This window comes from Macaca nemestrina, chromosome 14 (assembly GCF_043159975.1).
Source record: "Macaca nemestrina isolate mMacNem1 chromosome 14, mMacNem.hap1, whole genome shotgun sequence".
In the NCBI taxonomy this organism is placed as follows: Eukaryota; Metazoa; Chordata; class Mammalia; order Primates; family Cercopithecidae; genus Macaca; species Macaca nemestrina.
In genome coordinates this window covers 9,224,840-9,252,273 of record NC_092138.1, presented here as the reverse complement: position 1 = coordinate 9,252,273, position 27,434 = coordinate 9,224,840, and the positions used below count along the sequence as shown (strand labels likewise).

Genomic DNA, 27,434 nt, shown 5'->3' with positions numbered 1-27,434 from the left:
TCCCACAGTCCATCTGGGGTTCTCCAGTGGCCACTCATCCAGACACCGGTAGCCTCTGATCCAGCCACATTGCAGAGCAGCTGTCCAGGGAATGCGGACCCTTGAAGACACTCGAAGTCACTGCTCAAATGAGGAAAAGTCCTGCTAAATAAGATTGGCTGTCTTTTCATCTTAGTGAGCTGATAACCCACACTCCTTAAAAGGAATATCAAAAACTAATGAATTCTACCAGAGAGATGAGGGCTCCTCAATCTCAGACTGGTCAGACAACCTTAGTTTGTTTATTCAATGTAGCCATGCACTCTGAATTTGATCCAGTTTTCTTTCCTTTTTTTTTTTTTTTTTTTTTTTAATCAGAGAAGAATAAGAAATCCAACATTCAGCCACTCTGCTATGATGAGTTTCTTAGTACATGTCCTAGCCCTGGATAGGGCAAATTAAAGTAATAAGGATATAGCATTTTGCACCCATCAGATTTGTGGGAATTTAAAAGTCTAAAACTGTCAATTGTTGAACAAAAGGAGACCTCGTATACTACCCGTGGAATTATAAAGTAAAATGACCATTTCAGAAAAGTTGAAGATGTCCAAAACAGTGATTTGACCTCCAGGTACATACCCTAGGGAAATTCTTGGACAAGAGCACACACACAAAAAATGTGCAAAATATTTACTGAAGACTCTACTTAGCAGACATTTTTTGAGCATCTACTGTGCACAAGGCCCTGCCCTAGGATCTAGGGACAGTTTCAGTGGACACTGAAAATAAATAAATAAATAAAAATACACCTCTGTAGTGGATTGAAGGGTGCCCCCCACAAAAGTCATGCCCCCTGACCATCTGGAGCCTGTGGAAAAGAGTTTTTACAGGTGTGGTTAAGTTAAGGATCTTGAGATGAGATTATCCTGGATTGGGGAGGGCTCTAAATCCAAGGACAAGTGTCCTTATAATAGACAAGAAGAGTGGCCCAAACACATAGGAAGGGGAGGCAGAGAGAGGAGGGATGCTACCACAAGCCAAGAAATGGCTGGGCCACCAGAAGCTGGAAGGAATCTCCCCTAGAGTATGGATGGCTCTGCTGTTGCCTGACTTCAGACTCCTGGCTTCTGGAATGGTGAAAGAATCAGTTTCTGTTGCTTCAGGCCACCTAGTTTTTGACATTTTGTTATAACAGCCCTAGGAAATGAACACAGCAAGGAAGACAATGTAAAACAAAGAAGATGGAGGATGGCAGTGGAGGACATGATAGAGGGTGGTGGTAGAGGATGGTGGCATAGAACGTGGTGGAGGATGGTGGTGGAGGATGGTGGCATAGGACATGGTGGAGGACAGTGGTGGAGGATGGTGGTGGAAGACGTGGTATAGGATGTGGTGGAGGACAGTGGTGGAGGATGGTGGTGTAGGACGTGGTGGAGGATGGTGGTGGAGGATGGTGGTGGAGGGCGGTGGTGGAGGATGTGGTAGAGGACGTGGTAGAGGACATGGTGTAGAATGTGGTGGAGGACGGTGGTAGAGGACATGGTGTAGGATGTGGTGGAGGATGGTGGTGGAGGACATGGTGTAGGATGTGGTGGACGATGGTGTAGAACATGGTGGAGGACAGTAGTAGAGGATGACGGTGTTAGGAGGTGGTGGAGGACAGTGGTATGGGATGTGGTGGAGGATGGTGGTGGAGGACATGGTGGAGGACAGTGGTAGAGGACAGTGATGGAGGACATGGTAGAGGATGTGGTGGAGGACATGGTGGAGGGCGGTGGTGGAGGATGGTGGTGTAGGACGTGGTAGAGGACGTGGTGTAGGACAGTGGTAGAGGATGTGGTAGAGGATGTGGTGGAGGATGGTGGTGGAGAATGTGGTAGAGGACGTGGTGGAGGATGGTGGTGTTAGGACATGGTGGAGGACAGTAGTGGAGGATGATGGTGTTAGGAGGTGGTGGAGGAGAGTGGTATAGGATGTGGTGGAGGATGTGGTAGAGGACGGTGGTGGAGGATGGTGGTGGAGGACGGTGATGGAGGACATGGTAGAGGATGTGGTGGAGAACATGGTGGAGGACAGTGGCAGAGGACAGTGGTGTAGGACGTGGTAGAGGACGTGGTGTAGGACAGGGGTGTAGGATGTGGTAGAGGATGTGGTGGAGGATGGTGGTGGAGAATGTGGTAGAGGACGTGGTGGAGGATGGTGGTGGAGAATGTGGTAGAGGACGTGGTGGAGGATGGTGGTGGAGAATGTGGTAGAGGACGTGGTGGAGGATGGTGGTGGAGAACGTGGTAGAAGATATGGTGGAAGATGGTGGTGGAAGACATGCTGGAAGATGGTTGGTGTAGGATGGTAAACAGGATGATCAAGGGAGGCAGCCCCAGAGGTGGCACTGGAGAAGATGCCTGAAGGGAGTCAGGGAGAGAAGTCCAGGAAGGCCAGTGGTAGAAGGCCAGGCACAGGGACCACGAGGCAAGAACTTGCTTGGCACTGTCAGGGTCAAGGAAGACCTGGAAGCCAGTGTAGCTGGAGTGGCAGGGAGAGGGGATCATAGGAAGTGAGACGGGATGGAGTGGAGTGAGCTCACAGAGGGTCCTGTGGGGGATGGGGGAATGGGACATTTTATTTGGAGTGAGCAGAGGAGGAACAAGATTGCACCATTTTAAAAGGATCCTTCTGGCTGCCATGTGGACAAAAAAACTTTAGAGAGGAAGAGCGGGCACAGAGTGACCTTATGATTAATTATGAAGCCTGTTAGGGGGCAGCAGGGCAGTGGCAAGAACTGGTAAGACGGAAGGCTTTGCCAGCAGGTGCAGGTGAAGGAAAGAAGGCAGAGAAGTGGGGAAGGCGGGGAGGGGTTGCTGCTGATAGAGACCAGCAGGTGCTCTGCAGGATGCAAGTGCTGGACCTGCCTGTGACTGCCTATGTTTGGGAGGCCTGTGAGACACCCAAGTGGAGCTGGCTTTCAGACAGAGGCCAGGGCTGGAAAAATATGTTCAGCATTCTCAGCCCAGGCTGGTATGTAAAGCACAGAGTCTGGCTTTGTTTGTAAAAACACTGCTCATAATAGCCAAATGTAGGAAACATCCATCCCTCAGAAAATTCACCTCCTGCCATAGTGTCATTCGATGGCATATTTAACCACTTGGTTAAAAAAAATAATAAGCCATTGCTTTCACCCATTACACACTTAAGGCCTTGCTGCCAAGGGAAAGAAAAGCTAGAAGCAGTGCTGTGTTACTTCCACCAATGAGTTCAAAATATTTAAGGCCTCTTTTGGAAAGTCACCTCTTGGGGCCTACAGCAGTTCTGGGCCAAAGAAAACAGAAACTCGTTTTGTTGAAACCACCATATTCAAGAAGCCCAGAAGAGGCAAGCTTGGCTGTGTGAAGCATCGTCTTCCCCATGTGGGCTTCCCACTCAAGCCCTCTCACTCCTAAGACCTCCTGTTCTTCAGAAAATCTTGGGAAAAGAGCAGCAAGATGTCTTAGGAGCCGCTGTTCAGGCTGGACACGTAGGCTTCTCTCCCATTGGGTCAGCACCACCTAAGCATAGTCATCACCGTTTATCCGAGGTTTTTGCCTTCCACAGTTTCAGTTACCCATGGTCAACCTCAGTCCAAAAACACTAAATGGAAAATTTCTGAAATTTACAATTCATGTTTTAAATTGCACGCCATTCTGAGTGAGTAGTGTGATGGAATCTCATGCCATCCTGTCCAGTCCCTCTCGAGATGTGAATCCTCGCTCTGTCCCGAGTATTTGCACTGCATATGCTACCTGCCTGGTACTCACTTAGCAGCTGACTCAGTTATCAGATCAAAAAAAAACATAGTATGTGTAGGATTTGGTGCTATCTGTGGTTCCAGGCATCCACTGGGGGACTTGGATGGAACATACCCCTGCAGATAAGGGGGAACTACTATATAGGAAACAACTTTCCACGTCTTGGCCCAGGGAGTACCAGAGGGCACCTGATCAGGGCACCTGTTATAAATTATACGAAGTATATGCCTTCTGTAGGCAGTCATATGCCTAATTTGAGCATCATTTGGTAGCTACTTTTGTGACCCAAACAGTCCATTTGGAACTGTCTAATATACACATAAGGTTGCAGGGCATGGGAGTCACCTGGTAGTAATGAAAGTTCCAGTGTAAAAAGAAAATGGTATGTTAGAATTCAGCAAAGTCTGACTTGTTGGGAATTGCATCCCTACAGGTGCCAGTAGTCATCGCCTAAGGCCTCCTACTCGTCCTGACTTTTAGCTATAATTTACCAACCTTGTGAAACATGGCTCATTTTCCACCCTTATCTCTTTGAGGTGGTGGTGGTGGTGGTGATGGTGGTGGTGGTGGTGGTGGTGGTGGTGGTGGTGGTGGTCGTGGTGGTGATGGTGGTGGCGGTGGTGGCAGTGCTGGTGGCGCTGGTGGCGGTGCTGGTGGCAGTGGTGGTGGCAGTGCTGGTGGTGGTGGTGGTGGTGCTGGTGGTGGTGGTGCTGGTGGTGCTGCTGGTGGTGGTGGTGGTGGTGGTTACCATCCAACTTAATGACTTGGGTCAGAGACCTTTTGTCCTTTCATTGAATTAACTATAGAAGCCATGGATTCTTGATACCAGAGAAACAAATATAGATTCTCATTAGAATTATTCTAGATTAACCACAAACACATGCAAGAATGTAGAAGCAAGAATCAGCACGGAAAAAGACAAGCAGTAACAGCATCGAGGGACTTGAACCCGTAACTGTAAAATTTTACAGAAGACTTTCCGGGGTGCGTTCTGTCCCTGATGGTCTTTAGAGGCTGTGCCTGTAGCCACAACACTACAAGGTCAGCTCATACACACAGGCCTAGGAGCCCCTGTGTGGGAACTTGGACCTTTAAGAGCCCAAATAAGGACATTCACACCCAGAATTTCTTGCTACTCTGCCCAGTGGTAGAGGCCAATCTTCCTAAATTAACCCCTCTCTACATGGCTTAGGGGAGGAAGAAAGAAAATAGAGCAGTTGGGAGAAAGCCCTGCCACTTGCTCCTTCATGGAGGAAGTCATCCTGGTAAGAACACTGATGAGATGGAGCAGAACGTACTCACAGCTGGGCTGCTGGAGGGATGCAGCTAGACCCACCCTGCCTGCCCACACTGTCATCTAGTAGGCTGGGCCTCTTCATACGTGGTGAAAGGAGGGTTGAGGGATAAAGATGGCTACAAATTCCTTGACACTCTTTCCTTGAAGAGTACATGTGGCTTCCTTCCCCTTGAGTCTGAGCTGGCTGTGACAGCTTTTTTTTTTTTCTTTTTGAGATGGAGTCTCACTCTGTCACCAGGCTGGAGTGCAGTGGCATGATCTCGGCTCACTGCAACCTCTGCATCCCAGGTTTAAGTGATTCTCCTGCCTCCACCTCCCAAGTAGCTAGGACTACAGGTGCATGCCACCACACCTGGCTTATTTTTGTATTTTTAGTAGAGATGGGGTTTCACCACGTTGGCCAGGCTGGTCTCGATCTCCTGACCTCATGATCTGCCCGCCTCAGCCTCCCAAAGTGTTGGGATTACAGGCATGAGCCACCGCACCTGGCCAACAGTTGTGACTGGTAAATCTATGGCAGAAGTGAAGCTGAGCCTGGCCTTTCCCAGCACTGGAAGCATCTACTCTGGGTCTCATGGAACCTAGAGCTGCCACATAGAAAGCCCTGCTTCCCAGAGGGCTGAAGGGGCCACTTGGAGAGTCTCTGAGACGCCATGGAGGGGGCTGAGCCTCTAGTCATCTTTGCCAAGGTCCCAGGTGTGGAAGCAAAGCCAATTCGGACCTTCTAGAGCAGCCCAGACTCTCTGGCTAAAGACCACTCGGTGACCCCTGTCGATGCCACTTGGGCAGATGAACTGACCAGCTGACACTTGCCTGAATTCCTGACCCACGTTCTATTATAATAAAATGGTGGTTGTGAAGCCACTAAGCTTGAATAGTTTGTTACACACAATAGATAGGTGGAAGTACAGAGTGAGGATCTCCCACTAACTGTCTCAAACAAAGGGCCTTAGTCAGCCGGGACTGCTGTAACACCACACGCTGGGTGACTTCAACAACAGACATTTGTTTCTCACAGTTCTGGAGGCTGGAAGGTGCCAGCAGACTTGGTGTCTAGTGAGGGCCCTCTTCCTGGTTTGCAGACGGCGCTTTCTTGCTGTGTCCTCGCACGGGTGGAAAGAGGGTGAGGGAGTTCTCTGAGGTCTCTTTGACGGGAGCACCAAACCCATTCATAAGGCTTCCCCCTCATGACCTAATGACTTCCCAAAGACACCACCTTCAATTGGGGCCTTTAATTAATGCAATACCATCATATTGGGGGGCTCTATTTTAACATGTAAATTTGGGGGTGACATGAACGTTCAGTCCATAAGAGGGACCCTGTGTTGGTGGTGCCCTCAAGCACCAAAAATGGTGGAGATCCTTTTCTGCATCACAGGTCTGGCACTTGTCTTCACAATATCACCGCATACAAACCTGAGAGAGTCTGATGAGGCAGCCACGGGACATGTGGAATCGATCCTGATTCCCATGTCGCTGGACGGAAACTGTATTGTGGGCAGAAAGTACTCTTGGTTTGCCCCCGAGAAACCCAGTCAATGACTCAGGGCTAAACTCCTTCAGGATCTGGACCTAAGCCTTATTTCCCAGCCGTGGCGGTAGCTTGGAAACACCTGAAGAGCTTTTAGAAAATGTTGTCCGGGCCCCGCTCTCTGAGGCCTGAGCATTGAGATTTCTTTAAGCTCCCCAGGCGGTGGCGTGGGGGAAGGTTCTCCATAGAGCCACATCAGGGATCAGTTCATCTGTTCTGTGTGAACTACCTTAAAAATATGTCCAACATACAGCATTGGAGGGTAAGGCAGCAAAACAGAATATCAGGATCTCATTTGTATGAAAATGTTAAAAAGAGAGTGTATGTATATGGATAAAAATTATGCAAAGCAAACTAGAAAATCTTAGTTGGTACCTGGGGTAGGGGGGTTGTGGAAGGAAGTGCTGTTTTGTGCTGTTATTAATTCCATTTGTTATTTCATCAGTGAGTTTTAAATTGCAGCTGTGGTGTGGTGCATCAGTAGCTTCCTGGAATCCCAGGGTAGTGCACCTTGGTCAGTCCCACCCACCCCAGCCATGCTACCATCCAATGGGCTTTGTCTTTATAAATGACTTCCCCCATCTAGCCTGTGCCTAAGGACTTAGAAGCTGAAAGGGGTATAAGCAGACAGCACCTGAGCTCGGACACTGGCCTCTAGGGCTGGCAGGGCAGAGTGAAGTAGCTCTGCGTGGCTTACTGGGCACTGGGCACACCCCGGGAGCTGAAGCTCGGCAGGAGGACGGGCAGCAGGTGGTCTTCCAGGTGTAACCGAGGCCACTGTCAGAATATGGGCAGGGGCTGTTTGTGTGTAAATCAATTGTACCAAACCAGCTATCTGGATACAGGTGTGTGTTTGGTGGTCAGAGAGGTCCAGTACCTCCTAACTCAGCCAGGCGATCTACAATCCTTGCAAACCTCATTCATCCTTAGTAATACAAGATGGCACTGCTCATTGGTCGGGAGGGGGCTGAGATAATGAGGACCAGCTCATATAGAATGTGAAGGCTGGCTATACACAAATGAGAGATTATAGGGGTCAAGCACTGCTTACCTCTGCGATTAACAGGGTCCTTAGCCACATATGCAACATAGTCAGTTGTGTCCTGTTAAAGAAAAAAGATGTCTATATCACTAATCACAAGTGACAGAACACACAGTGAGGGACACAGAGCACAAACCAGTGAGCTTAGAAGGACTCAACCACCAAAAGTATCAAATGCTGCCTAAGAAACAGCCCACAGAAGACTCAAACTATATAATGTGGGTAGCAACCACCCAGAGGGCTCACATTGTAGACTCTGACTCAGCAAGTCTGGGGTAGGGTCTGAGGTCCTGCACTTCTAACCAGTTTCCATGTATACTGAGGCCGCAGTGTCTCAGTATCCCACGGGAGCTGGTTAGAAGTCCATTCACACTTTGAGCAGCAAGGAGAAAAGGCATGTTGGATCGCTCGAGAAGCTTTAAAAACATTGATACCTGCGTTCCAACGTGCACACAATCCGATTTAATTGGTTTGGATGTGAGGCCTGCGCGTTAGTTTTTAGATGCTCCCTAGGTGACTGTAACATGAACCACAAGTTAAGAACCACTACTCTCAGCTTTGTCTACACCAGTGGTTGTCCAATTTGAGCTGGTATCAGAATCCCCTGCAGGGCTTGTTAAAATAGAACGCTGAGCCATACCCCTGAGTTTCCAATTCAGTAGTAGTTCTGGGGTAAGGACTCAAAATTTGCATTTCTGACAAGTTTCTAGCTGCTGTGGCTCTGGGAGCCACACTTTGAGAACTGCTAGGCTAGAAGAAAACCAGAGTGGATGTTCAAAGGCTGACTGCAAATGCTGCCTTCATGGTGGATGAGACATAATGGTTATTTTCTTCTTGGATATAAATAATGATCTTAATACTTTAATATGTTTTAAAAATATGAGCGCTACTGAGAAGACTCATCCTTCTGTATGAAATGTGAGTTTCTTTGCCTGCCTTCTCACGTAATCAGTGCACAGGGGAAATGATAACCTCAAAAGTAGACCAAGGCAACCATGTGCATTTTAATTCATAAACAAATAAGCAGAGGAACCAGTAATTATCTTAACTCTTGAAAGCAGAAAAGACTCCTCTGCAAAGCTGATATTTTCAACATTCAACACTCTGTGGGGCAACTGGTAAAAGTCTACCCCACTTTGGCAGACATTTCCCATATGTTACTGCTTTGAAGGGCTTCACCAGCTTATTGGTGACTCCCGATGTTGCCAGTACCTAAAGGCTCTGTTGTGACTTTCTCCACTGTTTTCTCTATGGGCAAAGGAGACATCTCCTTCTCTCTCAACAGTGCCCTACAAAAGCTCTCCAAGGAGAGAGGGATGAGGGAGAGAGTGAGTATGGGGCGGCCATGTCACTGTTGTGGGACATCTGCTGTAGGATCAGGTGGGTGGTGCTGGGCACTTCTCCACACCCCATCCCGCTGGATCTTACACAGCCCAACAAGACCACACCAGTGCAGAATTCTTCCAGCAGCTCTTGAGATAATGGTGCTGTTTCCCCCGTCATTCCGCAGGGTGTGGCTCAGCTAAGTTGTTTTCTTTTCTGCTCAGGACACCGTTCCCTGGTGTATTCACAGGCTGACTAGGGAAGGGAAGTGAAAGATTGTCCACCTGGTCAAACTGGCTTCTGGTCATTTCCATCAAGGGGGATGTGGTCAGAATCTGAAGTTATTGGCAAAAACAAGGATGACAGCTTGTAATCACAGACACTTCCTGAACTCACGAGACGTGAATGTCAGAAGGATCCTTAGAGAGCATCTAAGAGAGCACCAGGGTTTTTCAAGCTGAAATCCACAGAACCCTAGGGTTGGACAGGTGCCTTCTCCAGTGTTTGAGATGTCACCAGCATTTAAAAAAAAATTTTATTTTCATTTCCATGATTATCTTAAAAATTAATACAAGAGTATCTGGGATCATTTAGATGACCACTGTGTTATCAAGGTCTGCATACGATCTCAATGCCAGGATTTGCATCTGGGTTTCCAACATTATGAGTGCTAGGTTTTCAAAGAATTAGAAAGAAAAGGACACAGGGTAGATTCCTCTGCCCACATAAAGCAAATTGACATTACATTTGTACATGATGTACAACTGAAGTTTTTCCTTGAATAGAAGAAATTAGTGGAAGAATTGAGTCATCCAGGTGCCTATGGTAATGGAGAGACATTGAACTGAAAAAATTCTGCCCCATGGTGGCCAGGCCAGCATCACATTGAGAATGGAGATTTAGTTTCAGTGAACTTTGTCCATCATAGCAAAGCAGTATTACATTGAATGTCATTGGTCCTACAATGTTTACTTGTATTTGACTTTCAAATTTAAGTAGGGGTTAGAGTTAACTAAAAAGTATAAACATAAGAAGTTTATTTTTAATTTATTTTTGCACATATTCAGGTAACAAAATTAGAGTCAGCATTAGTAATGAATACAAGGAATTTCTTTTGCATTGTTACTCTGGCTCAAAGTTGGGTAAAGAGGGAGAATAGAGAGACATAATATGTCCCTGTCTCTCAGATGGTCAATGGCCAAGCTTTTCTGATGCCAGTATTGATCCTTTTCTGGCAGAGCAGGAAAATATATTACCATTCAAAACAATGTTCTTGTCATCAGGAAGCACACTAAGTTCCAAAGACAGAGCTGCAAAGTGCTGTTCTGCATTTATTCTATCCCTGTTCCCACTCCCCAAGAACCCCTGAGCCTGGCCATTGTTCTGCCATTCTTGGGGTGGTCTTTTAACACTGCTAATTACAGTAGATTATAATTACAGCATACCCTTTTTAGAGGGGAATTAATGAAGTTTTCTAGTCTATCTTGCTTGCTAGTTCAAAATACCATTTTCCTAATGGGTAAACTGAGGCACTAAGTCATAAGTGACATGTACACTTAGCAGGAGAACAAGGACTAGAACATAGAATTGTCAGCTTTATTAAAAATGTCTAACAATTATAACGTGCTAAATTCATGGTTACAAATCAGTTTGGAATGTAATCTCATGCACAATATAAAATGCATTTGGATTGGTTACAATGGAAAGTAACTAGGCTTCCTGTTCTGTGTTATGACATATTATAAACCAGAAAAAAGAAATCACAGAAAATATAACAGGTTGTGGATTACTTTAAGGATTACTAAATGTTTCTAATTTTTTAAAAAAAAATAAGAGATGATAAGGAAATCTGAAAAAAAAAAAAGTATAGTCCTATGTGCATCCTGAAAATAAAATAGTTTTGAAACAAGCCAATGTAATTGGCTCCCAACGATCTAGATATGTGTGTTTTCACTTATAATATCAACATTAAGACAGGTTTAAGACGAGTTCTTGAAGGAAGCTATTAATGCAGATGTACAAGACATCTGCCTTTTATATGTCAAAACTGGGTTATCCTCCAAATTTAAGAAACTATGGTTCCAAACATCACAAGGGGCAAGGAATTAGAAAACCACTGCAAATTAGGTTGGAAATAGGTGGACATATACATATAGACAGCATCTGAAGAAATGCACCTTAGGCCAGGTGCAGTGGCTCATGCCTGTAATCCCAGCACTTTGGGAGGCCAAGACAGGTGGATTACTTAAGCCCAGGGTTTGAGACCAGCCTGGGCAACATGGTGAAATCCTGTCTCTACTAAGAATACAAAAAAACTAGCCAGGCATGGTGGTGCATGCCTGTAGTCTCAGCTACCTATGAGGCTGAAGTGGGAGGATCACTTGGACCCGGGACGTCAAGACTGCAGTAAGCTGTGATGGCGCCACTGCATTCCAGCCTGGGCGACAGAGTGAGACCCTATTGGATGAGTTCAATTGGGGAAGACTTCCACTTTCTGAATATGCATCTCAATGAGGACTTTCATCTTACAATAAAATGTAAGAAATGATAAGGATTAGAGAGAAAGGAAGTGTGTGTGTGGATTCCACTCTGTCCCGGGAGCGGGAGGTGGTTTTCTGAGTTCACCTTCATGACGGTACAGTTTAGATGACATGGCCACTCTGAAGCTGAATGCTGACATCCTTTGTAGCATTCCTGCCCAAATGTGGGAAGCAAATTCCCTTGTTATTCCGCCTTCTTCATTAAAGATGTGAAGCAAAAATAGAACATTCTCATTCTGTTCTCAAGTCTCCCTCTTACTCTCTCTGTCTCTGCAACTCCTTCCTTGTTGGCAAAGCAAACTATTAAAGGCTGCAGTATTACACTAGGAGAGAAAAACGCTGATTTTAAATGCTTATGAACAGAGCAGACTAAGTAAATTTACATTCTTCAGGCAGACTTAAAATATTAATATGGAGGTCAGATAAAAAAAACAAAAAGTAGGGCAAGAGCAGAGTGACAGCGTGAGAAGCCCACGGCAACTCTGGGGCCGGGGGAACTATTTCATCACCTCGTAAGAATGCCAGTGCTTCCAGGATTTTTGACAGCTTTTGGGCTAACGAAATGAAAACTAATGGTGGGGTTCTTGTCACAGGTTTTCCCTAAAAAGAAAATGATGGCCAAGAAGACCTTTTAGGGAAATCAGGAGGGGGAAATCTGTTGGCATCACAATTCACTTTTTTTACGGTGTCTTGCAAGGCGTATTTTTGAAGCAGGGGTCCCTTCTCAGAAATTCCCAACAAGAGCAAGAGACCAACCCCAAGGGCACTTACCGGGTCTCCCCCAGAGGCGAAGGAGATGGACCGCATGTGGTGATTCGCTATGATCTGCCAGGCCCAAAACAAGAAACGAGATGTGCTGTTATTGCGCTTTCCACATTTCGGAAAAGCAACTGTCTGTTGGCAGGCATTACAAATTGACATGTTTTCCTGAAAATTGGTACCTATATAAAAATAATGATTATAAAAGTAATAGTAATAGATCACCTTTCACAATCTGATGACTGCTGTCCAGCTGCTTTGCCAGAATAGCGTCCGTGAAGCCTCGCTGCAGCCTGTGGTGTGGGAACTATCACCGTCCCACTTTACAGGTGAGGAGCCAGAACCCAGAGGGGTCAAGTGGCTTGCTCAAATTAAGACAGCTGGTGATTAGCAGAGCTGTGATCTAACACAGGGCGTGTATGGAGCACCCTTAACATAAGTGACTCCATCTTAGAAAAAGACTCCATCTTACATTTCAAGAAGCAACATGCCAACAGGTACCAGATGTTTGCCTAATGAATAAAGATAGCACCCAACAAGATGAGGACATAAAAAGGTATATTCTTTTACTATCAGTGCTTACCAGAGGACTCTGGTCAGAAAAAGCAGGACTTCACCAGCTTGAAACAGCCTTCTTAACAGACTCCGTCTTGCTGTCACTGGTGATGAGCAGCCAGCATCTGCCAATGAAGGCTCTGCCCACATCAAAGACTCTTCCTTGCAAGACATGTTGTCCATCTGGATCAAGCCAGGACACTCTCTTTGTCCACATCACTTGCCCCAGAATGGTTTATTAACCCCTACTCCTATCTCTTTTTCTCTTGATGTTAAATGTTACTTGGTTTGCTGTGGAATGTCAATCTGTAACATTTATATACCGATTAAGTATACTCTTAAGTATGGTTTGCAACGTTGACTGACCTGGGGAGTGGCTTCAGCCTATGTGCCCACAGCTCTGATACGGAATGAACTCCATGTAGCTCATGGTTTCTATTACTAAAATAGCTTCAGTGAAAGTCTGACCTTGTGGAAAGACACAAATGTGTGTGGGTCTGGTTATGTCTGACCTTGAGTCGCTTATGACAGGGAGGCCCACCCCGAGGCTAGGGTCTTAACAACCATGCCTCTTCCAGAAGGAACCTGTCTCACCCACACACCAAAATATCTCAACTTACACATTATGTTTCCAAAAACACACTGGGGTCTCCGATACAGAACCCACAGCTAGAATGGGGGGACATGTGGCCCGTCTTCCATTTTATCCCATTTGTATCATGTGCATATAAATTAGAAAGCCAGCGTCCGAGATTTCACCTCGGCACTGTCCAAAGCACTCTTGTAATTTATCAATGTGAAATCCAGAGCAGACAATCCGTGTTAATTTTAAAATGGGAAATTTCCATTAGCTTTATAAACTGCAGCGTACAGTGGAATTTAGTAGACACTGAGTAAATTAGAAGCTGCCCTAAATTTAAAAAGTGACATAAGTCTTCCACGCTAATTTTATCTTTTAAAAGACAATGTAATGACATTGAAGTAAATTTCTGGGGATGGGAACAGAGCTCATCTCTATCCCAACATAACCAAGCTCAGTTCTGCAGAGTCCCCTTGGGCCCCTGTCCTCGGGCAGGCAGTCAGAATTTACATGGCTATAATCACACTTCCCAGGGATTTGTCTAAACATGCTCCTGTGAAACTTGAAATAAAATATAATTGAATTATAATAGAAAATAAGACAGTTTTAAATGCCTACTTTGGTTATTGGCACTTACAACACCTCAGGATCTAGAAACCCCTGAGTACATAAGTGAATAGAAAATGAAGCTGGCTACATAGGCTGCACCCAAGCCCCAGCTGAGTTAAACTAAAAATAGTGGCCTTTGCAGCTCTCTGGAATCTTCCCTCTGGCGCAAAGGTAGAGGGCTCCTAAGAAAACAGTGACAAAATAGCAATCACCAGAAAATGATAAACTATGGCTCCCAAAGTTTTACATTTTTGCTTATTTAATTTTTGCTTATAAGGCAGGTCTAAAACTGAAGTTTGGAAATTAAATTGGAAGCTATGATTTGGGAAAAAAAATGAAAGTCATGTTTGATCGACATGATGCATGAGCCTTATTCTGTGGTTGTATGTTATGTCTTTGAGTAAGACAGAAATTGAAAACCAGGGTAAGAAAATTAGAGCTAATTGACCTAAATCACATGTTTCACCCTGAGGGTGTTGCGTCTCATTTCCACCTGGAACTCTGTAGAGGGGAGCGGCTGTTGTCTTGCTGCTGTCTCATCGGATGGAGAAAGGAGTGTCTAGCCAGGCTGTTCTCAGTTTGCTACAGCTGGGCTCAGAAGTCAGCTGGAAGGGAGAGTGAGAACCCAGTGTGCTTGCCCCCCACCCAAGCTTCACACACTCATCAACCAAACTACCAGTCCCCTGGGTGTCCAGAACCTGCCACTTTGCCCCATCCGCCCAAACCAAGGGCAGGAAAACATGAACTGGATACCCGCTTCAGCTGCCATGTTCCAGGACAGAGAGGGCCAGCCCAGTCTCATTCCACTGCTTGTAGTTTGTTTTCTGTTTTACTGAGGTGGGAGGGGAGTTCAGGGAGAAGTTCCCACAGATTTAAGGAGTCTGAGGACCAAACAAAAGGTCCAGGAGACATAGGAAAGGAACAGCTCTGGGCATGAAGGAGAGTGCAGAGGTGAGCCCAGCCCACAAGCCTTCATGAACAGCTCAGCCTTGGGCCGTGCCAGAGAAAGGCTGAGCCTGATGAATATTCAGAATCCACAATCTCCAGTGCTAGTGAACTAGTCCCTTAGACAAGTTAAGATAAAAAGACACAAGGAATTATCTATCAGTCCTGTGAGGACAACAGGAGGCAGTGAGAAGTGGTATCTAGTTATGTCAACACAAAGCCTGGGTTTTGCTTCCCATTTCTGTGCTAGATCTAGGATTTATTTCAACATCTTAGGTAGCAGGTGGAGGAATAAACGAAGCTGGAGATGCTGCTCACTAACCTGGGGAATATGGAAGTCAATCAATAGAAATATGTATAGCAACATAAAGGTCACTGCGGCATCCCTGGTGACAATGTCGGAATCAGGTATAGTATTATATAGAGAGGTCCCATCCGAGCTCCAGCTCCTACTGCCAGCCCCAAAAGCTGAGCCACAGCAGAGCAAGGAAGGGGAGTCCACACTCCACACCCTCTGGATACTGGTCAAACATTTCACCTGTGCCTCATTTGACCTTCAGAAGTGCCTTGTTGGTAGCTAAAATAGCTACTCAAACACCCATTTTTCCAGCTAAACAAATTAATGATGACTAGATCAGAGAAATCTAAAAGATAGACACTGTGCAGGAATGCAACCATCCTCAATAAAATTAGCCTTAATTAACACTGTGGCTGTGGTGTCTCAGTCAGCTCCAAATTCATTCCACACTGGCTATTCCATAGACAACACCACTTCTCATTACCCCTACAACAGTATGTACTACAGGATGCTCCAAAACAATGAGCCACTAAAGGAAAAAAAAAAAAAATCACCAATTAGACCATTACATGCCATCCACTTCAAAGGTAATAAAATAAAATATAGCCTGTAAAACCAATTAAATATGGTGTAAAAGAAAAAATAAGGATAAGGACATAAAGAAGAGACTTTGCACACACATCTGTTTTTTTGTCTGTTTGTTTTTTACATTGCATGTAAACAAATTATTTCATGCATTATCCTCCAAAGAAATAAAAAGCAGAATTAAAGAGAGCCGATTTCATTTATCATTCTCTTGGTGATCCTTCAAAGTGGCCAAAGTTCATACTCTAGTAAAACTTTGACACAAACATATGCTATGTGGGCTCAGTAAAGCTGCAAGGAAGACGCCTGCAAACACTCATCAGCTGGGGCTGTGGGCAGGAACAGGGGATCTGAGCACCCATGTACCTGTTTGGAGTCCGGAGTTCGCAGGTTCAGACTGGCCGTGGAGATGGTCAGAGAGATGCTCATTCCCGCAAACTGGAGGTTGCTCTTTCCCAAGATGCTGGACAGCATTTTGCTCGGAGGCTGTGAAATTGAAGAGCATTATTTTAGCTGTTTCATTTCCATCTCAAAGGGTGGGGAAGTAGATGCTTGCCATACCCCCAAACTCTCACTGATTGTTCCTTCCTCCTTAGGCATAGGAAGACAAAATGTGAAATGAATAAGCTGGGAGTCGGGGGTCCAAAGTTAATATGCAGATTTTAGAACATGCAACATGCAAATTATAAACCATGTAATATGCAAATGCTGAGGTGAGAACTCCTGCAGGCAGGCAGAGGCATCAGTCTTCCAGGCCTTTTCCCTGGCCCTGTTGGGAAGTGTCTCATGGGAAAGCCCTTGTGTATAAACCTGGGGAAAGCCCATTGCATTTTGCAGGCTCAGCAACCTGGTATCATCACACCTACTTCAGAGGAAGAGTCAAACTAACTTAGAGGAAGACTAAAGCAGGCCAGCTTTAGGGGATTACAAGAATCCCAGAGAGCTGCAAGGATGTTTGTGGCCGAAGGGAATGGACCACAAATTTTTTGGCGTACTCTCTCTGGTCAAGGTTCTCATGAACTGCCCTGTTAGAAACCCATGGGCCTAGAACCAGCACAAGGATAGACAGACATGGCCTGGCTGTAACTGGTGCATCCATTACCCTGTCAGAAATGTCCTTACAGGGGACTGACAGCTGTATTTTGGGGCCAGGGACCTTTTTCCTGGGTACCTGGGTGGGCAAGGCCCTTTGGTACCAACCCATCCTTTCTTTTTGGATTAGAACACTTTATCTTTTGATATGCTAATTAGTTCCTAACCAGGTGCACACCCTTTTTAATCTCCTGAAGGAGCTATTTAAAAACAGAGATGCTGAGGCCCCACCCATGAGATTCTGGGTAGAGCCAAAAAATGGGCATTGTTTCCACCAAGAGAACCATGAGGGTGCCCCAGGATGAGCTGGGACCTGGAAGATGAGATTCCCACTTCTCCGTTCTCAGTCGCTGTCCTAGTTCCTGTAGTGGAGACTCTGGAGCCTTGCTTGGTTCCCCATGGACTGGCCAGAACACAGGCTGGCACATCTGAATCTTCATTCAGAGTTCTCTGCCGGAAACCCAGCTGCCCTGTGGATGCATGAAAGTCCCCAAGACCTGAAGACAGAAACAAGCTTGAGCCTGGGATCAGCAGAGCCACACACGCAGCTGTCCAGATGATCTGGATCAGGAACGGGCAGCCTCGGGGCAGATTCAGAGGTTCTTTGAAGGACATTTTCGCCACAATTCAGGTTAGGCATAGAAAAGCCTTGATTGTGGATTTTGCTGGGTCTTCACTAGACACTTAAATGAAGAGGTTTTCATGGTTTCTCCTAATCCAGGCTTTTTTTTTTCCTTCTGGCTCAAATATCTTCAGGATGAAAAGTCCTAGTGCAGTGTTTGAACACGCAGCCTGTGGAGCCCAGACCTCTGAGCTTGCTCTCAGACAACATCTACTCACACTGCGGCCTTTCCCCTCCGTGCCACAGTTGTGGTTGTCTGTAATATGGGGGTATCCAGTGGTATTCTAGTGCTGGCTTGGCTCAGCTGATGGGAGCCAATTATTAATTTTTCAGAATTTTATAATCTGACGATTAATCACAGTTGTATTAAAAATGAATGTATGTAAACTTACAGTTAAATAAATTACCTTTAAAAAAAAAAACAGATGACAGGGCCGGGCATGGTGGCTCACGCCTGTAATCCCAACACTTTGGGAGGCCGAGGCAGGTGGATCACAAGGTCAAGAGATTGAGACCATCCTGGCCAATATGGTGAAACCCCATCTCTACTAAAAACACAAAAATTAGCTGGGCATGGTGGCGTGCACCTGTAATCCCAGCTATTTGGGAGGCTGAGCCAGGAGAATCGCTTGACCCAGGAGGCAGAGATTTCAGTGAGCCAAGATCATGCCACTGCACTCCAGCCTGGGGGATAGAGCGAGACTCTGTCTCAAAAACAAACAAAAAAACAAAAAAAAAAACAATAAATGCTCAACACACATCACTTCCTAATTCTTTTGCTGCATTAACTACTAACTGCTTTCCAAGTTATTGATGCCCACGGTACTTGTATGGTGGAAACATTATGTAACCATGAGCTACCACATATCTCTTCCCGACTCTGTCTTTGAGGGATATCATTTGGAGAAATTGAAATCAGCCACAGTAGAAGTACTGGCATCACAGAAATCAGAAAATGCTACAAACTCTACTTTTCATTCCCCTGCCCAACCTGGAGAGCTGGTTGTTAAACACTTACCAGCACACCACTGGGGATATCTACCTCAGTTGTTGTAATTAAGTGAATTGATGTATTCAAAGTGCTTAAAGGAAAGCCTGACCCTGTTTTAAGTGTCTGTTGTTATCACTGTCTTCAGTTTATGCCACAGTGAGTGAGTAGCCAGGGTGTCTACTTCCGAGACAGGGACAGCTAACCGTCCTCAAGCACATGAGACAGAAAGCAATCTAAGCCCTTTCTGCTTTTAGAAGTAGCAAGCGCCAGGCCACAGAAAGAGGACACTGAATAATTCTGTGTGACTGAAGATACCGAGTGGCGAAAAAGAGGAAGCAAAGGAGGAGACACAGTTAGACACAGAGCATTGAGGACAGTACCTTTCTCTTCTTGAAGGCTCCCTTGGCACCAGGGACAGCTTCACAGACACGGCTGATGGCTTCCCTTAGGACAGGAAGAAAAAGCCATTTTATCATGTGTTGGTCAGGATTATGGAACCCAGAGATGCTACACTTGCACATCCAAAGAAAATAACTGCCCGTTTATTTCAGTATAGAAAAGAGACCTGCCAATTTGGAAGTCATCCAACTCTTCTTCTAAAACACAAAACTAAACAAAATGCAAACAGGTCATCATAAAACCTCTCCTGGCAATATTCTAGTTCTCTTTGTTGTAGTGGCTGGATGCTAACAGTGTCATCTGTGTCAATGCTACACTTTTTTTTTTTTTTTTTTTTTTTTTTTTACATTTTGCTAAGATTCTATTTTTGTAAGTCAGCACCCTAAAACACACTCTTCCCGACACCGTGATGCTGTCGGTCTCCATGACTTTGGTCAGGACATCAGGCCCAAACCTAATCAACCACCTCGGTTGATCAAGATCCTTCTTAAGTGAGTTAGAATGTAATCAAAAGAAACGTGGTCATCTGAGTTTTATTCACAGTTTCTGTGGTTAGTGAATCTCACAAAATCAAGAGGGGTTGGAAGGAGAAGAGGAACTGCAGGGTGTATAAAGGAGCCAGCAGTGAGGTGATGTGCAGGGCAGTTCCATGGAACAGCACTGGTGAGGCTGCTGGGACGTGCAGGCATGGTCCTGGTGGAGGAGGCAGAGTGCCTTGGTACTGAGTGGCCAGGGGGCATGAGTCCAACACATGGTTCTGCATGGGGGCAGGAGGGTCCCAGAGGGAGAGGAAGCAAGACAGGATTGTTGCAGCTGAGGGCTAGGGTGGCAGGAAGGGGATGCTGGAGAGGAAACACAGCGCAATCTCATGACCCAGCCTAAGTGAGAAATGCCTGGGAGGTGGGCAAAGATGGCTCCAAGTTAGGGGTCCAGAAAAGAGCTGGTGACCCTTCCCACTCACACATGGAAGGGAAAATACTAGTACATAGAAAAAATCACAGGGACTTGGAGACACGGTGAATGACAGAAGATAACAGGTCCTCAGAAACATTCTATAAACTTTCTAGGTTCAATACTTCTTCAAATTAATTTCTACCATGTGGACGAAAAATAATCACCATAACAACACAGTGCTTTTAACAGAAATATGTCCATATCAGTTAGGTGACTGACTGTTAGGACAAGCTTCCCATTTGCCATTCAATTCATTGTAGAGAGCAGGGAAGGAAACATTTTTCCTAAAACTCAGATGCCAGGAAAACCGTAGGCAATGAATCATCATGACGTGGAAAAAGTGAAGCAAGAAACAAATGTTTTTGATGTTTATGCTTACTTCTATTCATTTTATAATAATATTCTAACTGTGTTTCTATCAAAGTGACCAATCACGTATCATCTAAAGTACTTTCTAAAAGCTAACTTCTTATTAAAGAAGGTCAAATTGTCTCTTTAAGACCTATATAAACCTATTATGTATATTTTATCTGTTGAATTTTTAGAAAACCAGTTCAGTGAATCTCTGCATTGTATTTCTTACATTAAAGAGACATACTTAGTTGAGCAAGGCAGCTAAACCTCTGATGGTTCCAGCAGGGTAGAAAGATATTATATGGGGAAGTGTCTCCCTTTAATCACTCCATAAATATTCCTAATAAGCACCGTATTTATTTTACCATCCACCGACATGGAGTCTAAAAGAAAAAAATCAGACTCTAAGGATAGTTATCCAAAAAGACACACGGTTCCAAATGTCTCATTTAGTCAGCCCCTGGAGCTTGCAACAGGACTCTGCTGCTTCTGTGCTACTTTGGGGGATGGGAGGTAGAAACTATTCATCACCAGTTAGAAGGAATTACAAAGCTCTGAAAATAGTTAACATTTCTTTCCAATACCTTTTCACACAGAACGGAGTGCACAGGTCTCAGCGCACATTTGCAGATAGAAGAAGTTCCAAACATTTCTCAGAGCTCGTGTCCTCAGGGAAAATCCTAAGGATCCCACTTGTGAGCCTTTAGAATCCCCAAAGGAGTTTTCAAATGAAACTGCTTTTTAGAAAAATGTTCTCTTTTCATCACTGGCATAAATTCCTTCCTAATGCTCATACGATAACACGCGTGTGTGAATTCTCATTTCAACCACGCTGATGGTATCTATTTCTGTTTGAAATAGAAATGCAGCATAACTATTAATAACTGCAATATTTAGATGCCTGGAATGAGTTACTTTAACTCCAAAATCTAATTTTAAATGTAACTATTCTCAATTCCCCTTCTCGCTGTTTAAGTGCAGTACATTTTGGTAAGCAGTACTGTTTCAATTTGTTCGTTTAGCAATCATTATTTAGCTTTATGTAATTCCACTTAATCCCCATTTGAGTCTCAGGTACCAATTTTGCCCTGTTTTTAATCATAGGGATTGCTTCTTAACATTCTGTTCAGTATGACCTTGTTTCTGTGAGCCAAATAATGACCTCAGAACTCGGCTAATATGAAAATGGGACATTTGGCAACCTCCGTGGTCATCTGAAAGTCTCGGAAGCCAGCCCAACCGCCAGATGTGAAACCTCGTTGTCGTCATGATTTCACCATCTTCCCTTCAGAACTGGACTCTTTGAAATCATGTAGTAGCATCTTTCTCCCTCCTCATCCATCTCACTACAGCCCATCCCAAGGCCCCACAAAGAATGGTCTATGTGACTGGCATGGATCAACGCACATCCGCAGAGAAAGAGTTACCCAAGAAGCAGCATTTCAGTGAGTGGACAGCTACCCAGAAAAAAATTATGTTGGGCTCCTATCTCTTGCCTTATATGCAAATAAATTATAGCTGGGTCACAAATTGAATTCATTTGTAATGAAACGATGATAGTAGTAAAAGAAAACTGGGAAGAATATTTTAAAATTATCTTTTAGTGGACAGATGTTACAAAATCCAGACGCCATAAAAGAAAAATATTGACACACTCAATAGTGTAAAAAAAATTATGGACAAGAAAATATGTTACATTTCACAGTCAACAAAGTAATTGTCTTAATAAAAGTCAGCAAGGACACTATCAAAAGCCCAATAGAGGGCAGAGCAAAGGATATGGATAAAGAGTTCTCAGGAAAGGCAATATGCATGGCTCCGAAAAACACAAAAATATACTCAACTTTAATCATAACCAGAATGTAGATTAAAGCCTGGACTGAAATTCTATTTTCATAGCCAAAGATTGAAGCTTTACAGTCCTTTGCAGGGAAGCAGGCACTCTTCTCAGTGCTCTGTAATATCCTCCCACCTCCATACCCTGTGTGAGCTTCTTGCCTCCTCTAAGAACCCTGAAACTCTAAAGTTCCAGCCTCTAAACCTCCCCCTGCTCATCTCCTCTTCTGGCCACTGTGTGACCAGGACCCTGAGTGAGTGTGTGCTGGTACAATAAGACTATCCCACTCCCTTAGTCCTTTCTAATTCAGTGCACTCAGTGGGCCCTGCTCCTTGTTGAGCTGGACGGAGGCTTGAATCTAATCCACTCGCCTCCACACAAGAAAAAGTCTTCCATCACTTAGTGTAACCCCATTTATCTATTTTTAGTAATAAACACGTCCAGGCCCAGCAGAACAGTAAAAACCCTGACCTTCATTTAAACCTCTCTTCCTCCCTCCCTAAGGCCTACCTAGGGAACCTCCAGGTGGCCACGGAAGAAAAGGCCTCCTAACCTTCCAGCTGCAGCTCCTGACCCCTTGGTGAGGTAGGGATGACTGCAGGGGGTGGATACAGAGAGGTCAGGGATGGAGAGGTGACACTGACAGCCCCAGTGCTGAGCCCTCTGGCCAGGCTGGTAGTACCTTGCAGGGAAACAGGCGACCCCCTTGGTGCTCCTGGATGTCCTCCCGCCCCCATGCCCTGTGTAAGTTACTTGTCTCCTTTGAGACTAAATCTCCAGGCTCTAAGCCATGGTGCGCACCTCCCCTCCAGGGCTCCACACAACCCCTCTCCTCTCAGGGACACTTTCCTTTTTTTATTTGAAGACTCCTCCCCAGGAGCAGGGAGGTGCCCATGGGTGAGATGGACAGTGTCTGATCTTCACCCCACATACCCACTCCCTCCCAGCATCCACACCAGTGGGGAGCTCCAGCTTCTTGCTGGTGACATTGCTCCTGTCATCAGCAGAAAGCCGACTGGGCTACATGGGTACCCGTCCCTGGAACCAGCACCTTTGCTGGGCTATAGCAGGAGGGCAGTTTCTCCTCAAACACAGCCACTCCTGCTGCATGCTTCTCTGTGTGAGTCAGACATCAGTCCATGGGGCCACCCAGGCCCTGGTGACACGTGTCAAAGTCTTGGTCATCTCCTAAGCCCCTCATTGACTCTGAAGCCAGAAGAACCACTGCCCCTCCTCCATGGGAGGACTGACAGGGCACTAAGGACTTGCTCTTTTTGCTGTATAACTTTGGGGTGAGGGTTGGGCAAAGTACAGCAAAATAGATTATCACTCCTCTTTCCAAGCCCTTTGTAGGAGGGCCAGCCCTCCCTTGAACAGTTGGAGTCATCCTATGCCCCATGGACTCCAGGCAAACTTAACCAGAGTCCCATTTTACCCTGCGGTTGCCTCCCACCCTCCTGTGTGAAGGAGCCTCAGGGTCTCTGGGCTCTGAAAGCTTCAGCGGCCGGCAGCTCACCCACCTTCCCCACTGGCCACTCATCTCCGAGTACCAGAATTTTACAGATAGATACCACACCCAATTGCTAGCTCCGCTTCAGTGTCTTAAAATCATCACAAACTTGATGTTTTCAAACCCAGCCTTAATTTTCCCCAACAAAAATATTTCTCTCCTGTCTTCCCAGGGCAGAAAACAGCACCGTGGTCCACCCGGCAGCTCTCACCCCACCCTTACCAGCCACACACCAAACCTATCACAGTCCTGCCTCCATGGGGAAGGTGAGCCAGGCTGTGCTCCCCAGAAACCTTCAGAGTAGTGGAGGAGACAGGATAACACAGTCACATGTGTACTATGAAGGACTGGAATGTGCGATTCTACCTTTCAGAGTAGCAAGAGGTCAGTTACCTGGTCAGCAAATAAGGCTCAACGCCAAAGAAGCAGGTGCTGAAAGAGGCAGTTGAGGAAGATCCTATAAAAATACAAACCAGACCAGGAAGGAGCACAGCAGGATGGTGGATGTGCAGGAGCGCCAGCTGGCTGGGGCCAGGTGTGCAGAATCCTGGGAGACAGGCAGAGTCATGGAGGTTTCTGATTCAGGTCTTAGAGGCATTTCAGGATATGCAAGGAGCAGGAAACAACCAATGCCTTTTTAGAAGACCCTGATATGATAGAAATAGCCGCAGTGTGCAGACAGGGAGATGAGCTGGGAAGTTACTGATGTTGTGATGGCCAGACTGGGATTTTGAGAGTGAAAACGAAAAGAAGACCATTTGGAGAAGAAGCCCACAGACCTGCTTCATTACGGAGACTGATGCTGAGGGCGGGCCCACAGATGACTCACTCTTTCATCGTGGGAACGGACTCTCTCTTTTGCCGGAGGGTCATTTTCTCCATCCTGAAGCTATTGACACCAGGTAGACTATATCTGAGAGCTGGATTTGCAGCGGGGACAGAGCTGGGAGGCTGCCAGGCCAGGTCGAGGGCACGTAGGAGCCCAGGCACCAGGAGTGAGAGTTCAAGGGCAGAGGGACACAGAACCAATGGTTTCTTCCCAGTTTCATCCATAGCCAAGCAGATTAATTTCCCAGTTCCTGCACGCTAAGCATCTAGCCATAACCAAACCATTCAGAGAAACTGAGAGTCAGAAATAAAAGGCATCAAAAATACCATAAACCTGATTTTTAAAAAAGTCATTTGACCAAGATGTGTTGAAATCACTTCAATCTTGTATGTTGCAGACATAACGAAAGAGCCATGGATTTCAGAATCTGCACACCGTTGGAGAAATTGACTTCCCTTACACCTTAGCAGTTCACTGGTGCCATTATAATCCCAGCATTCTCCTGAGACCTCATTCTGTGCCTCAGCCTTTGGTTTACTCCAAAAAGGTGTTTAAATATACACATAGGTGTAAATAAATACTGTTTGGTAATTATTAAACAGATGCCAAAAAGAGTATCCTATATATTCACATAAAAGCCCAAATAATGAAACTAGGAAAGAGATTCCTAAGCCATGCTGAAAGAGATCTCACAAAGTGAAAGATAAGCTCTTGGGATTACTAAGAATGTATTAACCAAAAAAGTAAAGCCCAACAGAGACAAAAATTGAGGCTAATTTTCCTTCTATGGTCTAAGTAATTAATAAAGTTCACTTGAGGTCACAAGTCATGTCACAGGCATCCTCACTGGACAGATCAGAGACTTACTTTATTCTTACAAAACTTTCATTGAGTTTGTTTTCTCCTTTAGAATTCTAACAGTTGGGTTAGAATAAGCCTTCTGCTCTCAAATTGACTGCTTCCTGATGCTGATATGCCAATCAAGGGGAGAAATCCACACTCAGTTTTCCCACAATTTCGTAAATGAGCAAGTTCTCAGGCAATGAGGAAGGAACCTCCAATCTGTGCTGCACCCTGAGGGAGATGGTGCCATGTCCCTCAGATGAGCCATTGAGAAGCTGGACCACCAAGGTGCTGGACCCGTGAGCAGCTGGACTGGGCTGGACGGGGCTGCCCAACACAGTGTGGAATCCAGAGACCCATGGAAACCCTGCACACACCTGTCTTCACTGCCAGCTTTTAGGAATTACTTATCTTTTGGGAAAGATGCATTTTGTGAGATCAAATGCCACAGGTTTTAAAGATCTCAGTTCCACTGAAATCTGCTTCCTTAGTCGTAAAGCATGAATACAGGTGAAGTGAGCAATCTTGGCCCCAAAGGGGACCACTGTGGGGCCTGACACCAGGCTGGGACTTGTTCTAAGTGCTCTGAAGGCATTCTGTGTGCGTCCCATGAAGTTCAGGGCAAGTCTCCATCACGGCGTCTCCCTTTTGCACCAGTCTTGACTGAACCACGTAAACCTGGGCTGAATCCCTGGTGTCTTCCCTCAGCCTTCTTTTCACTCTTCCTTGTAAAATGGCAGCTAAATCATTTCAGGTGCTTTCCTCAGCCAAGGCAGTCAGATGGCTCTAAGATGGAGAGGCCAGTCTGTCTCCCATGCTCTCGCAGTTCCCCATGCCAGATCCCTGAGGCAGTGAAGAAATGTGCCAATAAAATCTTCCCAATAACGTCTTTTTCCTTAGGATTCTGCAGGTGGACAGATACAGGTCTCAGAGGCCACTAAAAATAGGCTGAGACAACAGGATTCCGAATGTAGCCCTGATGGGCAGTCCTGATCCACGCAGACATGTTGTCCATAGTTGTTCCACTCAGGGACCTAATGGTTTCCATCCAGTTTCTGTTTAATTCAGCTTCATACAAGGCTTTCCTGGGGCACAAACCTGCAGAAGGTAACACTGAACCCACCTCCCAAAGACACACATTGGCTCTCCAAAATAAGGACACAGGGCTCATCAACCCTCAAGGCATTAGAGTCGTAGAAATGCTTTCCAAACGCCTCCTCATCAACCTGGCGAGGACTGCCCAGTGAGCAACCACACAAGTTCCTTCCTCAATAAAACCCTCGGGATACCACATTTCCAGACTTACAGCAAGGGCTTCCATACAGCCCTGGATCTGTATAAATGATTAACAATCAAACCTGCACTGGGGGCTTTCTGTGAGGGTTAAATGACATATCTATGAATCTATAAAACTTAGCATTAACAGACCCTGGCATGGGGCACATGCAAATTAACCATTCATGTTACCATCATCAATATCTCCACGGAAGAAACAAAACTATTTTCCTTTGCTGTCACATCACTGCTTGAACAAGCCATCAGTTCTACAGTAGATGCCAGCTGGGTGTCCTCCAATTCAGATCCCCAGGCTGAGGGCTCAGTGTCCCCAGGACTGTGCCCCACTTCCGATGCCAATCTCAATCCTACTGGGGTAAAACAAAGTCCCAGTTTATTCTACCTCTCCTTCTGACTGACTGGCTACAAATCAGGGTTCCCACCACCCCCAGCTTGGGTTCAATTAATTTGTTAGAATGGCTCACAGAACTCAGAGAAACACATTTACTGGTTTATTCAAAGGATGCAGATGAAGAGATGCATAGGATGAAGTATGGGGGAAGGAGCGTGGAGCTTCCATGCCCTCCCAGGATGTGACGCCCTAGAGAGGATCCTCTGCATGTTCAGCTGTCTGACAGCTCACTGAATCCAGTCTTATTGGGTTTTTATAGAGGCTTTGATCATATAGGCATGATTCATTAAATCATTAACCATTGGTGATCACTTAGTCTTCAGCCCTTCTCCCCTCTCCAGAGATTGGGGATGGGGCTGGAAGTCCCAACCCTCTAACCCTGCCTTGATTTTTCCTGTGACAAGCCCCCAGCCACCAGTCACCTCATTAGCATACAAAAAGACACATTACTCTGAAGATTCCAAAGATGTCAGAATCTTTTAGTGTATGCC

General features: G+C 45.6%; 1 protein-coding gene across 1 annotated transcript in view; it reads right to left on the bottom strand.

Annotated features, from left to right (window-relative positions):
* The window catches only part of LOC105498803 (SHC adaptor protein 3), a 167,086-nt gene that overhangs the window by 45,482 nt on the left and 94,170 nt on the right, over positions 1-27,434 (bottom strand). Inside the window, exons 3-6 of the mRNA XM_011771150.2 lie at positions 18,911-18,974; positions 16,192-16,311; positions 12,266-12,319; positions 7,641-7,692 (exon numbers count right to left, since the gene is read on the bottom strand). Coding sequence (XP_011769452.1) covers positions 7,641-7,692; positions 12,266-12,319; positions 16,192-16,311; positions 18,911-18,974 — 290 coding nt within the window. The remainder of the gene's footprint in view (positions 1-7,640; positions 7,693-12,265; positions 12,320-16,191; positions 16,312-18,910; positions 18,975-27,434) is intronic.